Source organism: Triturus cristatus, chromosome 1_1 (assembly GCF_964204655.1).
Source record: "Triturus cristatus chromosome 1_1, aTriCri1.1, whole genome shotgun sequence".
Lineage (NCBI taxonomy): Eukaryota > Metazoa > Chordata > Amphibia > Caudata > Salamandridae > Triturus > Triturus cristatus.
This window is the reverse complement of record NC_140579.1, coordinates 216,497,355-216,515,417: the sequence shown is the minus strand read 5'-3', so window position 1 is coordinate 216,515,417 and position 18,063 is coordinate 216,497,355. Positions and strand designations below refer to the sequence as shown.

The 18,063-nt window shown below is 46.0% G+C and overlaps 1 protein-coding gene across 1 annotated transcript in view; it reads right to left on the bottom strand.

Annotated features, from left to right (window-relative positions):
- Positions 1-10,648: 10,648 nt before the first annotated feature.
- LOC146870011 (NUAK family SNF1-like kinase 2) overlaps positions 10,649-18,063 on the bottom strand; it is a 119,266-nt gene continuing 111,851 nt past the window's right edge. The window contains 4 exon segments of the mRNA XM_085624155.1: positions 10,649-10,878; positions 10,880-11,889; positions 14,258-14,390; positions 15,042-15,161. Of these exon segments, the coding sequence (XP_085480281.1) occupies positions 10,789-10,878; positions 10,880-11,889; positions 14,258-14,390; positions 15,042-15,161 (1,353 nt within the window). The 3' untranslated portion in view covers positions 10,649-10,788.

Here is an 18,063-nt window from a genome sequence, read left to right as displayed (position 1 = left end):
TGAAGATGTACATATTGCTAGTACCAGAATGCTAATGATTTCCGGCGATTATGAGGTTTTAATATGTATGGTCACTCTTCACACTAAAGTGCTAAAGAGAACATTTGAGTGTAAATGTATTAGTGAAATGTGCCAGAGTCTTATTTGCAACTTCGTTTTTTGTGGTCCTAAAGATAAATACTAATAAGACGGCAGAAAAATAAAAATGTATAAAGGCATACGGAAATTGTACATCCATGTATGAGTGGTCTTTGGACATTCTAGCTTGTACCACGTGTGGTTCAGGCAGTCCCAGTAGAGAGGGAGCCAAGGAGGCGTGTCTACTCTGTTGCTGTTTTCAGGTATGGGTGGCCTCAGTCCCAGTCGATAGTACACTGAACATGGAGGGGTGAGTCTTATGACTGGTGGCCGAACTTGTGTGCCAGGATAGGGGACGAACTGTAAGAACCTCATTGGTGTTCTTTTGGTCTGCCAGTTTTTGGCATAAGTGCTCTGCGAATTCACAAAACTTCACAACACACAGCTTCGAGCATTAAATATTAGATGGTAGCTTTGACAACAGGGAGATTCTGATTAGCTTTGCAAAATGCTTTGTTCCTCCCAGTTGACCACTATGCTTAAGCACTACAGCCATCATGGATTCTTTTTCTTTAGGTTTAGGATAATTATTTCTAGGTGACTGCTATCTGCATGCACGTACATAAGCCATCTTGGAACAGTTATTATTTTGCTTTAAGAAAAATTCATTCCTAGATGGAATGGATGGGCGTTTGCTATTAAGGTTTTACTGTATTAAAGCCATCAGTGCTTTTTAGGTTGAAGCCTACCAGGCAGCGGAGCAGCCTGATTTGCTAATTACATCTTTGGGACATTTGGAAAGCTTCCCTGGGAAAGCATTCCGCCCATTGCATTACATTGACTTTGTGGTGTCTAATCCAAATTTGCTTGCTTTCTATTTGCAGGCTCTATTTGTTTTAGGCTATCCAGCTTGAGTTCTACTCGTCCCTTGTCCAAACTCTATTTGCCGTGTTCTTGCACCAGTGCTCGATTTCTGTAAACAGGACTTTAAATCTTGATCTTATCTTCTTATATTTGCTGCACATTCAAAGACAGAAGTCAAATGTCAGGCTCCGTCTTCCAAGGAGCTTGGTGTTTACTTTTCTTTTTCCGACTTCAAAGTGAGAGGATTTATGTGACAATCATGCTGGCTACTGGGGTATGCTTCAGGAAGGCTGTATGCTATTTTTTTGTAGCACACAACAACATTTAAATGTCTGTAAATGAACTGTGCCGATATTTCAGAACATATTGTACTTAGAAAAGCACATATTTTGGTAATTTTGAAGTTTGGTGGAAACAAATATTTTATTACGATCAAATCAATACATTGGGTGATGACATTTCCACACATCATTTTTGTGCAGTATTTTTATACAAGGAAAACTGTATGTCTGTACAAATGTAATGGTCGTTTTAATTCAAGATGTGTCGTCTGTAATGGCAGTGTGCTACCACATCATGCATACTTCACTTTACTTCTGCACACCGCTGAAACCTACCCTGCACCACTCCACACAATGCCACTCAACACTATGCTACTCCACACTGCGCCACTCTACTCCATGCTAATGCACTCAACTCTGTCCCATTCCATTCTACACCAGTGCACTCCATGCCAATCCACTCTGTGCCACTCCAATCTACTCTACTGTACTCTTACCATGCACCACTTCAATCTACTCTGAAACAATCTAGTCAGCACCACTCCACTCCACTCGGCGCCACTGCACATGACACTACTGCACTCAACACCATTGCACTCTACTCAACTCTACTCTGCACCACTCTATGCCAGTGCACTCTGCACCAATGCACTCTACACCACTTCACTCTATTCTGCAAGACTCTATGCCAATGCATTGTGTGCCACTATACTCTGAATCGTTCTCATCTAGGTCACTGCACTCTACGCCAATCCACACTATGTCACTCTACAATACTGCACTCTACTCCACTGAACTCTACCCTGCGCCACTCCACGCCACTCTATTCTACACCGCTGCACTCTACACTAATGCACAGAAAAAACAAATACACTACGCCACTCTACGCCAAACTATTCTGCACCACTGCACTGTATGCCACTATACTCTACAACTCTATGCCACTGCACTCTACTTAACTCCATTGCACTGTCACTTTACTCTGCACCACTCTACACTACATCAATGCACTCCACACCACTGCATTCTACAACACTCTACTCTGCAACACTGCACTCTCCACCACACTGCACTCTACACCATTCTATTCTATGCCACTCTATGCCAATACAAGCTGTGCTAGTGCACTTTAATATACTCTACAACACTGCACTTTACGCCATTCTAATCTACTGTGCATTACTGAACTCTACGTTGCTTCACTAATCTGCACTACTCTAGGCCAGTGCACTCAACACCACTCTACTATGCACAACGCACTCCACAACACTCCAGTTTAGGCCACTCCACTCTGCACCACTCCACAGCACTGCACTCTATGCCAATGCACTCTACGCCAATGCACTCTATGCCAATGCACTTTGCCTTGCACCAGTCCACTCTATGCGACGCTACTCTAAACCACTGCGCATTATGCCACTACCGTGCACCACTCCACCCTACATCATTTCTCTCTATGCCACTGCACCCTAGGTCACATTCCTCTGTACCCCTAGACTCTAAACCACTGAACTCTACGCCACTTTACTCAAAACCAATGCACTCCATGTCACTGTACTCTACACCAACTACTTTAAACAACTGCACTATACAACACTCTATGCCACTGCATTCAGTGCCATTGCACGCTACATCACTGCACTCTACTCCACTCTATTCTACTATGCACCACTGTACTCTGACACTGCACCCTACAACACTCTACTCTGCAAGACTGCACTCTCCGCCACTGAGCTCAGTGACATTCTACTCTATAACTCTGCACTCTATTCTACTCTACACCACTGTACACCATGCCAGTGCTTCACGCCACTCTACTTTGCGCCACTCTACTCTGTGCCACTCTACTCTACATCACTCTGATTCACTCTATAGCAATGCACGCCACTCTAATCTATACCACTGTACTCTACACCTCTGCAATCTACCCTGTACTACTCCACTCTACCCTGCTCCACTCCACTCTATGCCACTTCACTCTACTCTGTAATAATCTACTCTATGCCACTGCAATCTACTCTGCACCACTCTACTTTACACCACTGCACTCTACGTCACTGCACTCTATGCCAATGCACTCTACGCCACTTTACTCAAAACCAATGCATTTTATGCCACTACACTCTACACCAATCTACTCTGTACCACTGTACTTTATGCCACTTCACTCTAGGACACTATACTCTATAATACTACATTCTATTATGTTCTACTCCACTAAACTCTACACTATGACACTCTCCTCCCCTTTATTCCACTCTAATCTACAACACTACTTCACTCTAAGCTCTACGCAACTACCTCTGTTATTAAATGCCACTTTGCTCCACTCTATGCCACTCCACGATGTTCTACTCCTCACGCCACTTTATGTTACTCCACTCTACCCAACACCCTCTACACCATTCCATGACATTATGCCACTCCATGACTCTACGACCTTCCACAACCCTCTACACCACTCCACTCTCCTTAGCCCCGCTAACTTTTAACTAGGATAAACAGCAGCCACATTGGAGTACAACATGGCTAAAACATATTGGTAAAGCAGATAGCTTTTGCATAAGCAATACCTAATGACTTTGCCAATACTTGTTATTTTATAGGGCTTTTGTTTCATGCTTATACACCTCTTACAGTTCGAATGCTCTATATGTTAAGGTAAGACTGCTTCTGGGTGCAAGGACGATTTGCATGGTGAGGCAAGATGCCACCGTGTCAGCGCTTTAAGTAACAACTATTGAAAAAGAGAGAAAAAAGCCTGTTTATATTGTGGTTGCAAGAATTCCACTTTGCCTAGGGTGTCAATCATTGCGCAGGCTCAGCCCTAAGACATTCAACCTAGCTCCAGGTCATCTATGAACAATATTTGCAGCCCTGAGCACTTAACGTGGCCAAACGCTGCCTTGTAAATAAGGCCCCCTTTCACGCTATGGTTTGCATGAAAGGGGTGGGCAGTGGGTGTTGCGGTGGGCATTCCACCGCAACACCCATTCATTTTGGTGCTACCTCCTATGTACAAGGGCAGCGTACATAGGAGGCAGTGGCATAATTAAGACCAGGGAAAACCTGGTCTTAAGTTGGCGAAACGAGGAGAAATGCAATATTTTTCCTCGTTTTTGTTTTTCCCATGTGTGCTGCCTTGTGCACGAATGTCCTTTGCACGAGTGGACATTCAGAGCACTTGACCAGGTTATCTCTCCAGCCCCAAGTGCCTCCTGAGTGGACCAGTTCTTCACCCAGCAAAATGTCGCTGGTTACAGACCTTTTCCCAGGAGGATTAGAAGGCGTAGGGCCTGGAATGACGGAGCGTGCCAGGTCTGCTGCCCTCCATCTCCTGTAGGCTGGATATCAGTCCTGAGAGAAGGGACTGCCAAACACAGTTTAGCTCCAAAGGTGATCAGTGTAGAGAGTGTGAAGACCACAATGCTATCAATATTCAGTAATAGGGGATTATATGCTCCATATAATGTGGCAAAGAGGGATTATGCACTTAACGTTTTGAAACTGGTCTGATAAACACAATGCAACAGCAAAGCATTATTTGTCATTTATTAAGCTTAACATCCACCATTTCTCACAAGTCTTGTTCTTACCTTCTCACCAGTAGTTTATGGATGGTGTTTAATGATGCTTTAGTGGTGAGACAAGGTCCATATGATATTTTAAGTACAACTATTGAATAATTTTACTTACATTATGTTTTGAATCCATTGAGGTAATGCGGTCATTACTTGCTAATCATAATGCATTCCTAGGGTGCTATTTGGTAAAGCTTTGCAACGATAAGCGGATTATGGGCCCAAAGCGGCGTCCCTGGCTAATTTTGTGATGCAGTATCATTGACCCAAGACGCTGCTTATGGATGGTTCTGTGGACACCCGCATATTAAAAAAAGACTGACTGAACTTGGGTTTATCCACTGATGAGTCTATGCCTGGAAATAGTCTATCCATGTTCAGCATGTCTGAGTTATCAGAGGCTCAGTACTCGTCTTTGGAGAATCCCGCTTTGTGCTGAGCCGACAGTGATATGGAAATAAAAGACAAAACACTTCGTAAGTCTGTTGATCTTTCCTAGAATGTATATTTCTTGAACCATTTTACTACCTATTCTTCCATTTTTTGGAGGAAAAAGGGAAAAGGGGAAACGTTACCACCAGGGTTATGATTTTTAAAGGGACACATCTATTAATTTGCTCTGGCTCCTCATCAATTCCCCCCCGGAACTAGCTACGAGCAGACGCTCTAGAGTCAGTTCGTTCTATTTGCTTAGACTGGGAAGAAGTTTCAGTCCACCCAGAGAAGCAACTAACCCGGCACTCTGGCTCACATTACGAGTTGACCGGAGTGGAATCACCAGCGAGTGTGGATCTAAACTCCATAAAATTGGGTCTGATGTTTCCAGTTGGGTTGAAAACCTCTGGGTTTTCTAGCAGGAGGGAGCATCCTGTGGTCTCCCCCATGGTACTGGTAGGGTGTCCGAGTAGAGGGGGGGCAGGCTGGGCTACTCTCAGCTCATGGTTGGATCAGATGTAAATCTGCACGTGGTAAAACTGGGGGCAGTATTTCCAGCACTATCCTTCTGAGCAGCTAGGAGTGACCAAGTGTTTCTGTACCCTGAAGTTATAGTTTGGGATATAAATGCGTCCAAAATCCGTAAGTGCCATAAAACCAATGTTACAGAGTGGCAGGGCTACAGGCAGAGGCCAAGCCTGGCCCCAAAAGCAGACAACTCTACTACCAGAAAGGCCTCAATCTTCCAATCCCCACTGCCCCAACAGATACTCTGAGCACCTTTCTTTTTAGAACTAACTCACTCATAGGCAGTGATATCACCTGTGATAAAGGTCCATCGTGCATCCCAGACAAGACCGCTCTGGATTAGGGGTGGACAGAACTCAGAGTTTTACTCCGCGGAGTTACATAAAACTCCACGAGGTTCTGCGGCGTTTTGCCAATGGGTGTAAACATGTTGGTTGCACTGTTCACAATGTAGCGCTGAAAAATCTGCAAGAATGGGACCATGCAGTGTGCAAGCACGTGTTGATATTGGATTTGATTTGGCTGCCAGTCAAGTAGAAAATCTAGTCAAGTGGTAGCACATCTGCTCGAGAAGCAGCCCCCTCGCAGCGACTTACCGCATTAGAAAATGGCACCAGGGGGCTCCAAATCTCACTCACGTTTCTGGAGCCTTGTGGGGGGGGGGGGGGGGATGGGGAGGGGGGGTGGGGGGGGGAGGAATTCGCCACATGCCCACTTTCAGGAATTTGGCCAGAACACCCCTAATAAAAACCCCACATTATTTACAGTTCGTGGTTTTGGGCCATAATTCTTCATGGAGAATGATTTATTTAACCACTGTCAATCGGGTTAGAGTATCTCATCAAGATGATGGTAAGTTTGAACATCAATACCCCACACTGAGTCAAATCAAGACTTGTCTGGTCAGTTTACTAATGCATGTGCATTATCTGTAATGAGCAAAGGGAAAGGTATTTCCCATTTTACCCGGCTACGCCAACCTAGACATCCATTATACATGTTTTCAGGTGGTTTCCACACTTATCACAAACTTGCCATTTTATCTCCCCAATTTCATTAAAAAGTTTCTCAATATATTGATTTAGTCTTAATATTCCAACCATGGTGCAGCTCAGTTGTTTGTATTCAGTTGCACAAACAGCCTACCAGCCATGCTAGTCCCTTAACTTAAGTGTAACTTTGTGGGTGGTGTTGGCATTGCTAAGCATAGGAGTTTCTTGTCAGATAGTGTAGGTTCTGTCATTTTAGAATAATCGAACCAGCACAAACGTTAAATGGAAATAAAATGTTAATGACAAATTTGACTTGTTATTGAAACTTTTGGAGGAATCTCTACTAGTTTATATTCTGATGCCTCTTGTAATTATACAGATTAATTTAGCGATTAGTGGCACTAAAATTTATAGCTGCTCCATCATTCTTGTTGTGGTGCACAATTGTTCCTTTTTAATCCTACACGGTTCATTTCTGATGTTTCTATCCTGTTGAACCACTGAAAGTGAGAATATGGTGCGTGCCTGCTCTTTGGAATCACTATGTTCTTCGATAGACCGAGCATCTGCTAGAGTAAAATGCGGAGTTTCTGTCAATGTGAAGATACCGCCTTACAGCTTGTTTTTCCTGGGGAGGTAGTGTTGCGGGAGATTAAGAAGGTGATCAGAAGCTACAGTCTAGCTTTGTCGTAAGGGCGGGTGGACCCCAGGTAAGGGAGAACGATCATGGATATCCTCTACAACAGTTGACTTTTCGATTTATGGACTCATCTACCCGTATTATTTTCTACAAGCAGGCGTGATCAGAAAAGGGTCCTCGTGAGTGAAAAGTATTCCTTGAGAATATTGTGGCACAACTATGCATTTGGTTAAATGTACATGGACTTGAATCCAAAAACTACAGCGTCCACCAAATTCAGAGTAGAAAACTCTTTGAAGAGAACCAAGGTACAGCGTTTAAACGCTCTGCAGGAAATCACAGCCATAGCCTTAATGCAAGATACCTGAAATCATTTGGGAGTAACCAGCACCTGCAGCCAGCCGCGAACCATCAGGCGTCGGCTCTAGGAAGCCAAATGTGTCTGAACCAAAGCTGTCGAAATGCTGGAGAAACGAATTCTTCGTTGCATGCGCCTGCTCTCTCCATCTTGTCCAAGTGCCCACAGGTCAGCTTGACCATCATGGTCAGTACACTTCCCTTCCAGATGTTCCTTAACTGTTTCTTCTTACATTGTGGTAAGACTTATTGTAAAACACGTTTTTGTATGTTTGAGTGCTTTACAGGGATTTGTTTTATGTCATGGTTCTTCGATCTTCCTCTTGATATATTAAATGTGCATGTTAGACATTTTGAAGGGATATCTGTACATTTTGGTGGGTTTTATAAGTGGTCAGGTTGCTTATGGTTTAACGAGTTCAACTTTGCAGTTTATTTTATTAAGTCTACAAGGGCCTGAAGATGTTTGTCAGCCTGTCCTGTTATACATAAGATTACTCCAACTAGATGTGCTAGACCCCCTGACCTGGTGTTTGACAAATCTAGATCTGGGCTGCCACCTTCAAATGTTTGGCTCTAAATATTACAATATGCTAAAAAAAAAAATATAAAAGGAGATATGTATGAAATGCCATGCAGCAATAGTCTTTCCGGAAGATAAGAAAGGATTATTTCTTGTCTCTTTACAAGAATGCCAAGATGCCAGGGGCACCCATGCCCACACATTCCCAGGGCTGCCTGGTGTGGAAGGCGAGAAGCTTCTTATCCTGCCATGTGCAGAATGCACAAAGTTAAGCTCTCGTATGTGGCAGGGAAAGATTGTTCAACAATTAGTTGTTTTAAAACATGAATATCAAACACATGAAAGAGGCAAATACATAAAAGCCCGACACAGACTTCCAGTCAACATGTTTTTAATTCAAGTGAATTTTTGTGGACCATGTCTTTGAAAACCAATAATGTACATAATTCCCAAGAACAATGCGAAACAATTATCACCAGCAACAACCCACGAGAAAGTGCAATGGTTATCAGGCCGTGGGCTTGAAACATCAGCAGACTCTTTAACTCCCTCACAAACATAACATTTATTTTTTTTATATTCAGAACATTCGGTCCCCAGCAAATTTAGGGAAAGGCCATCCCCTTTCTCCCACAACCCAGCTTCCCCCAAAAACGTACAAATTCCAGCCCACCCAGGTTATTACATTTTAAGGAGCAACTGTCAAAAGACAATATTATAAATAAATGCATTTTACAAGGCACAAAGTACTGCTTAAAATAAGGCCTGCAGAAAGTATTGAATATTTCACCGTACTTTACGTTGAATAGATCAATAATCCATTAGACTAAAGCAAGTTATTTTAGACTTTCTTCCAACGATATTGACTCTGTTTAGGACTTTTCAGTCTGAGAGAGGAATACAAATTACTTAAATATTTTTTCTGCTTGAATACCATATCCCAGATTTACTTATTTTTCATGTAATATAGTGCATCATCCAAAGTTGCTTCCCTGCATTGTGCACGGGAGAAAACGTAGTGCAGAGTCAGATCTACCAAGACAGACCTGCTCATGGTGTCATCTCTTGCGGTGGCACACAGATAGGCTGTTACTGGGCTGGCTTGTATGACACAGCCTCGTACCAGGGAGCAGAGGCGAGTTGTGGCCGTACAGCATAGGATTTGTACAGGAGGCATACCCGTCCAGGACAAATTCCTGTGCATAGGCAACTCAGAAGATTTCCACGCTTTGGATGTGTGCTGTACGCTGGAGTACACATGCAATGTGTGTTTTTTTTAGAAATAAATGCAAATCCCCTTGTTTGCCTCATCTTCAGATAGGCGTTAGTTTTTTATACAAAGCCCAGTCTAGCCGTCTTATTTGACTGAGCTCCGTGTCAAAGTCTGTGGGTGTTTAGGCTGATCTACTCCCTCTAATGCGTACTTCACAAGTAGAAAAGTTCACCTTTCTAGTGCAAAATACTTTCTGCACGTAATAGGGATAGCAAGCACCTGTTTGCATTACACCAACTCGTGTGCAAACTTTTAGTAAGTCTGGACCCATGATTTACCAGCAGATCATAAACAGCCCACTTTCATTTCTTAAAATAAGTGAATGGCTGATTGGCAACATACAGATGTTGAGGTGACAGTCGCAAATGACAAGTTCTTGGTTGACTTTACAGCGGTAGTCAAGTGCACAACTATATTTCCAAAAACAAAAACGTTACTAAACTGCTAACCAAACGCATGTCCACGTTTCTGGAATTTAGAGTTCCTGGAATGCTTAAGTTACACTTCACCCACTTAAAATGTTCCCAATAATTTCTTTACCCATTAAGCTTCTAGGGGGAAATGGTAGAGAGGAACAGCACTTGCTGATTCTCATACAGAACCGCAGGGTGGAACAGTATTTTAGAGGGTGGTAGGGAGATATTTTTGCCCAGCAATGTTCTATACAAACATCTAGAGTCTTCCTTCTTAGATTACAAAGAGAGCATTCTCAAATGCTGTCTTTTGTGAAAACAAATGTAGAATGCAATAAAATAAATACAAAAAGAAATTCCAATTTCTTTTGTAACTCAAGATTGGTTGTGCACCTGTTAAGGTCACTGTCCACAAGTAAACACTTTTATTCTACTCTCATACCATGCCGATGCCAACTGCATTCTCTGCCCTGAGATGATTCCCTCCCCAATGTCTGTTGAAATAGTGCATGACAGTGCAAACTGAAGAGTGGGTCGGAAACTCGACTACTTGAAAATACAATGTCCAGATCCATCTAGGCGAGGTCAGGTAGGCACAGCTTAAAATCCTTCGCAAAGTCTTGGAGTGATGCTGTGGCAGGGCCTCACTTCTTCTCCATACCCTTTTTGGGGATGTTTACTGTCCAGAAGTTGTTTATGGAAGTGGACATGCCAGACCCCAGAGAGTCTGTCCAGGCTGACCACCAGAGGACCTCTTCTCCTACAAAGGCAGTTTGATTTCAATAAGGTAATCATTTTGTAATAAAACTACCTCCACTTACCATCAGCTCATCTTACGGTTGATCACCAGTGCCTGTTTGTACACCTCAGTGATGTTCTCACAGTTCGTCAGAGAGAAGCAGCTGTCTCCAATCACGATTCTGGTAGCACTTCATGTCCCACAGCCAAGGCCGCAATTCAAAGTCTTCCCTTTCATGGAGCCGTAGGAGATTGTCAGCCGAAATGCAGCCACGCATGGCCCGGCTCTCGGGCATCCTATCTGGCAAGTCCAGCTGATCAAAGGACTCAGTTGACAGGATGCTGTCCTCACTGATGGCAGTGGAAGGGCGACTGCAGTAAGGAGACATAGGGGCACAGTGGAAGGACAACTCATCCAGAGACCCGAAGGTCCCGGGACCCTGCGAGCTGTGGCTGCTCGCAGAGTATTTGCTGTTGTGTTTTAGAATGCCCTTTCTCCCGAGAGGCATTTCCATGGGAGCTGGGACAGGGCTTTCTGGGGCATCAAACACAGGGGTCTCCAGATCACTGGGTTCACAGTCCAAAATATCACCCAGCTCACTACGGTCTGGCGACGAGTAGTAACCAGATTCTCGTTGCCCTGAATTTTTCAAAATTCCTTTCTTGGGCATCGCTAGTACCGGAGGTTGCACTGCATCATGGCTCAGGTGCTTGGTGGGCAGGACAGGGCTGACTTCTGAAGAGGGTGGCAAGTTCTCTTCTTTCCTGCAAGACACACGTGACTCGCAGCCGCTCCCTCGCTTCTTAAGGATGCCCTTGGGCCTCTTCAGTGAGCTCCTAGTGGTCCCCTCAGCCCCGTTGGGAAATGCACCCTCAAACATGGTGTGGGCCACATCGTTCTCCTTCTTGGACTTCTTGAGGGAGTGCTGGCGCTCCAGGGTGATGCCAGGCATACGCTGGCGCAGGAAGCATCGGACCTTAGATCCATTCTCGAAAAGAGGCCTAGATGAACGACGTAGCCACTCTGCCACCGTGGCCAGCGTTGATTCATTGTCTCGCATCGACTCCAGCTCACCCATTGGCACCTTGTAGCCCCAGTTCAACCACCAGTGGTGGGCAATGTCCTCTATAGTTGCCCGTCGCTCTGGGTTCACCATCAACATCCATCGGATTAGTCCACAAGCATCTGCAGAGAGACCAAGAGGAAACCTGCATTAGAGCAACAATAAAATGCCTTTTCATGTTAGATCAAAAGCAGTCACACTTATTAGAAGCACCACTACCCCTTTAATATAACTTCCACATTTCTTTCCTCACCAAGAGGGCCACAAGTAGCAAGAAGATTGATTTTTTACAAAAATGAGTCTTAAACAAAACAGCTATGAATGTAAAGGTCAAAGGCCCACACAATATAATTGAACATTTGAATTTTACTTGTGTCAATTTAGTGGGGTAGGTAGTAAACGTCTAAACAAAGGGGTGCAATAGAGCATTGGAACTCTACTACTGCACACTACAATGGATGGCATTTAACTTTGAAAGCGTTTAGAGAGAAAAAAAAGTTTTACAATGGGCACCGTGCGGCAATAGGCAAATGGTCGTTGCAAGCCCCATGGCTGGTAAATTTTGCCACCTTCCCAGGTTGCTTTGTGAAGGTTAAACCCACCCTTCCCTGGCCCCTCACTCACGAAGGTTATTGGTGGGAGAATACTCCCTCGTGAAGACAATGCACCCAATCGACCTGCTGACTGGATACCTTAAGAGTGACTTCAGCAGAACTGTGCGCGTTGATATTCACCTGAGCAAGATTGTCAAACATTACCCTAGCGCGCCCAGACTCGGGAATGAGGTTGGTCTCTGTGGTTGCATGAGCGCAAAAGGTTAATCCCAGTTGGAGACGCTGAGTGTTTGGTGTGTCGCGGGCTGAGAATGCCTCATCTTGCAACAGAAATGCTAAATGTTAAACAACCAATACACTTTTATAGCTATGCCTTTCCTCCAAACTGGTCTACACTGGTCTGAAAGCATCACCATTGCATGCTTCTCGAGGCCAGAAACATTTCATCATCTTTGTCTGAAGACCTTGCAAATCCACTTCTCTGCCCTTAGAAAGTGCTATTTCCCCTTTTATCAGCGTGCACATCGTATGAGATGTTCAGAGACATTTTACCCCAAAAAACCCTAAGCAACCTTAGAGATTTCAGTGCGCTTGTGGTTTGAGCTGAATAACACCCCGGTGGTCTTATGGTGATCAACACAAGACCACTGAGAAACCCCTAATTTATGCAAGGATTCCAGGAAATGTGTCCTCTTCTTGAAAGGACCACGAGGCAAATGCGGTCACCACCCAACCAGACAGACTAAAGGGACATTCAGTGGTGTAACGAAACAGGAGGGGCCCCCCTGGAAAGTACATGGAGCGCCACTCCCCCCCCCTCCCTCCAGAGTCAGTCAGGAGCTCACAAGCCAGGGTACCGAGCTGAGGCCCCCCCCCCACCCCACCCTGCAGGGGCCTATGTTGCGCCACAGGGGACATTCCAGAACGAGGAGACAGGACTTGTTAAGACTGCACCTTCTGCACTGGATAGATGGGCCCTTTAATTATCCGCGAGGCCGTTGCTTATATGAGGCCAGGCAAGATTTCAGGCCGAGACAAAGCAATCGAAAGTAAACTCCGCGCACGAGCCAGGTTTTTATATCCCCTGTAACAATGGCTGGTAGAGCACATAATGCAGTCCGAGCTCCTGAAAAACACCCTGTAATCAGGCGGATTGGGTGGCATTAAGCCGCATCTTAGATCAGGGCTGGGAGCTTTTAGCAAAGAAATAAAAAAACAGGCGAAGCCCCTCTCGGCCCTCTGGGGACTTTAACTCACTATGGTCTATGAATTAACAGCTATTCGCCCTCCGTTCAAGGTGATTGGCCCCAATCAGTTACACCTTCCACCCCCAGACAGACGTCTGCTGGCACGCAAGGTTAGCTCTACTACTGGTGCGGGCGGAGGGGCCAGAGGTCACAGTCCTTGAGGCCCCTAGCCAAGGTTCTAACTTCATCAAGTGCCAACAAAATGAAATATGAGCAAGTGTCTGCAATCTGGTGCCCCTCTCCAACTGGAGGACCAGGCTGCGTGGCCTCCCTCTTCCATGCTTGTGGGGCCCTGGTCGGAAGGGTGTATTTTGTGAGGGCAAAGCAGGGAGGGGTGCTTGAGGGGTAAGAGGAGTTGGTTTGTAAAGGCAGTGAGGGTTGAGGTGTTGATGGAATTCGAGGGGTTAACCTTGTGTCTGGTTGGAAGATAGACAGGGGTGAAAGAGGTTTGAGTTGTGAGGGCAGAGAGAGTAGGTGGGTTGGCTGGAGAAGTAAGACTTTTGTTTGCAAGGTGGAAAGGGTAGGTCAGTGAGCAGTGAGGATAGGTGTGTACAGAGGTACTAAAGGTTCATTTTGTGAGGCCAGAGAGGTTAGATATGTTGGAGAGGTAAGGTGAGTTTAGTTTTTAAGGCAGAGAGCTTCAGATGAGGGGTACAAATGGTTTACGGGGTACGAAAGGTCTGGCTCACCAGAAGGCTTGCTTGGCTGCTGGTACTCTCCACTGCTGATCTGTCGCACGAGGTGCTTGTAGTCCTGGCCATCAAAGGGCATGTTTCCATGGACCAGGATGTAGAGGAGAACGCCCAATGACCAGCTGTCCACCTTTGTGAAAGAGAAGAGAGGAGAGCAAATGAGAGGTGCAAACAAAAAGTTCATGATTTCCATTTCAGGGAGGTAGGAGAGCTTGTAGCCCTCGGAATATCCAGCATGAGGGTGCAGAGAACAGAGCTATCCCTCAAGTTAAACCATACAGGCTGAAAGCTAATACAACAAATACACATCTATTACAATAACCCTATCCTACAAACTGTGGCTGCAGAGCTAGCCCTGAGATTCATAAAACATTGCGGCTCCAGCATTAGACAGCAGAGATATCGACTTCACAGGTCCCGACTCCAGGCTGCAGTGCTATCCTATGTGTAACAGAGGCCATACAGGCTCAGGTCTCAAACAGCAGAGCTATCTCGTGAGTAAGACATTTAAGGCCAAGGCCTGAATTTGTGATGCTAGAACATCTCAAATGAACAGAAGCCCTTCCTCTCAAGGGCCTCTTTATCATTTTTAATACACATAAAGCTAGTGTTAAAGGTGCTAAAAGAATAGCAGGCTGGATTCTGGTTAGTGCTGTGGGTGGGAGACTTTGGAACTGTAGTGAAAGTGGCCAAAGCAAGCCTCCCTATCATGCCCCTGAGTCGCCCGCATGAGGATGCAGAACACTACTGGGTACATGACTGGTGCGAGGATAGTGTCTACCTCTGGTCCCTTATAGGGTCGGCCGTTCACAATCTCCGGGGAGGCATACAGGGGGCTGCCGCAGTACGTCTGCAAGTACTTGTCCTGATAGTACAGGTTAGAGAGGCCGAAGTCTGCAATCTGGAAAAGAGAGAGAGGGGAGGGGACAGGTCAGTGTAGGCAGGATGGGCAGCACAGATGCCTAAACAAATACAAGTGTGCAAGAACATGGCTGATACAGTGAGACTGGTCATCCTGCCACGCATGAAGACACTGCCTGCCTGTTAAACCCACATCAAGGCGCACTCTGCTATGTTCAGGCCCTCTGTGACCTAGAGCAGGGCATGTTCCGGGTTAGGAAGAGTTGCTTTTCATCAGTGCAATTAAGCCAAATAGTTACAAAACAATTTGGTCTGCATTTTTGAAAAGTTCTCAACTATATTCGACAGGTTACCATAATAAAGATTACAAAGACTACAGTCATATTAAAAAAAATCATGTCTGTCAACAAAAAGACCTTTTAAAGATGTCCCAAATCATAGCCAAGAACACTGCTCACTTACTGTAGAACTCAGTTAAATGCCTATTCCAATGTCAGGTTGACCATATTTGGGGGTTAGTTCTTGATGGGGAACTTGGTTACAGATCGATATTCGTACCGAAAGAGATTACTTGATGGCAAATACCTTTATAGTTTTCATGTTGAACTCCAAGTCCGACATGTTAGGTCTACATTTTCGCTGAAAACCAGACTATTAACAAATATACATATCACCCACAAGGCAGAGGGATGTGGCTGGGGTACCAGCATTGGCTTGGAAGGCGGACCATCAACCGTTAGGGCCCCTCCACTGATACAAGATAGCCAAGGGGGCCATGTCCGTCTAGGTTATTAAAAGGGCTGTTTCCAGTCCTGGACTTTTGTGAGATAAGTAAACATAGTGATCCACCCACAAGTAAATGTGTATGTAAGAATCTCCCAAAAAGAAGTATATCTCCCCACAGTGGTGGAGAGTACACACTAGTTGTTAAAATACCCCTCACACACCAAAAGGGCCCTTGGTGTCATGCTTCATCATAGGGGTCTTCCCGCCCCTCTACGGGACGGGGCGTGCTACGACCTACGTTTGCGTGGGAGCACTGTTGTTATGAGACAACTATGTGTTCTGTAGGGGTGTGAGAGGAAGGGTCTGGGGTGAATGGAAAAGTGAGATAAAAAATACCTGGCTCGTTGGTCATAAAAAAAAATTAATATACCGTTGAGCTGGTATTAGTAAAAGGTGGGGGGGAGGAGGTGTATATGCCTCAATGAGCTGTGCCTCCTATGTCTGCCAAATGCATTTTGGGTGTTGTAGTCCTCTCTTGCTTGCACTGTGTTAGAAATGGGATTTCTGGTTGGCTGAGGCTTGCGCCAAAGCCAGACAGAAACCACCACTCTAGTCAGGGCTGGGGAGTTACACGCCAAAGATAACCCCTGCTCACCCCCTTGGTAGCTTGGCACGAGCAGACAGGCTTATCCCTGAGGCGATGTGTAAAGCGTTTGCGCGCGCACCCAGCAACAACACCCAAGGCCCACCACAAAGGAAACTCCACACAAGGTATTATATAAAAATAACCTTTGTATTATACACAACACATTAGATAAAAATACACACTTTACAATGTGCCAACAGGCACGGGCAGAATTTACAAGGGATTATATATACAGGGGACAGGGCCACATGGACCACTGTCAGGAATTAGCACTTTGTAGAAATAGCACTTAGAACGTAGGAATAATATTTGAGAACATAGCACACAATCACTGTAGCACTAAAAATAGAACATGTAGCACACAACCAGTAACTACTGGTATCAGAAAGTACCACCTACGCAACCCTAACCACCTTTAGGAATATCACGCAGGGAACTAGGACCTCACTAGTACCACCTGTACTAGGGAGAAAACAACCACCTAAGTATCACAATACCTGTAGGGGTCTAAGCACATAGACACAGGATGCATAAAATACATTCAGAGGTGTAAACACAATTCAGGAAAGAAATTATCATTAAGGCATTGCGCAGGCGCAAAAAGTACATGTATGAAAATCACCAAGCGCCCTAGGGGAGGGCACAACACAAGATAACTGTCCCCAGGCCAACTGGCCTCTCAGGGGTGCAGAAATGGCCAATATCCAACTGTCAGGGCGCGACTGCGCAAGCCAGGCGCACAATGCACAGGGGCACAACCTAAACGATGCAGCTGCCCACTAAGTGCTGGGCAGCTGGAGAAAACGAGCGTGGGCACCACTGAGCCTTCTTAGGACAAGTAGGGCAGTTGTTGGAGCCTCCCTGGGCTCGAAACAAACGAATATGGCCTAGGTGGAAGCCTCTCTGGGCTCACAACAACAATGCGCGCCTCGTTGGAGCCTCACTGGGCTCAAAACAAATATGCCCCGCGTTGGAGTCCTCTAGACTCTAAACAAATATGCCCCCAATGATGGAGTGCTACTCGCACTCGAGAACATTCATGCCCAAATTGGAGCGCCTCGCGCTCTAAACATCATGCCCCCACGTTGGAGCCTCGGGGCTCGGGAACACGTTGGGGCGGCCCGCTGCCTTCCGGGGCCGCCCGACACTCGTACTGCCCCCCGTGCCTTGTGCAGGCACGATAGAAATGCCCCCTCGCAGTTGGAGCCCTCTCGGGGCTCTTAATCACCCAATGCCCGGAACAGGGACGCCCGCACTCACCGTCTGTCTGGGAGGCGGTGTCCCCTCTGCAGCGGTGACTGGAGAGTCACCCGGCCCCCTCCTGGGACCCGGGACTCGGCAGGGACTCCTCCGGACTCTACACACACCCGCGGGGCTCTCACCACACACGGGAGCCCCGCTGGTGAAGCCGCCGTCCGTCTTCACTTCTTGGTCCCGGCGCAGACTCTCCTTCCGTGGGGCTTCCCTCGTCCGGCTGCAGGAGCGCGGGGTAGGCTCCCGTCCGCTTCCTGTACTTGGCCACGCCCCCGTCCCCTCTGTGGCTGCCTGACTTCCCTTGAGCCCGGCCGCG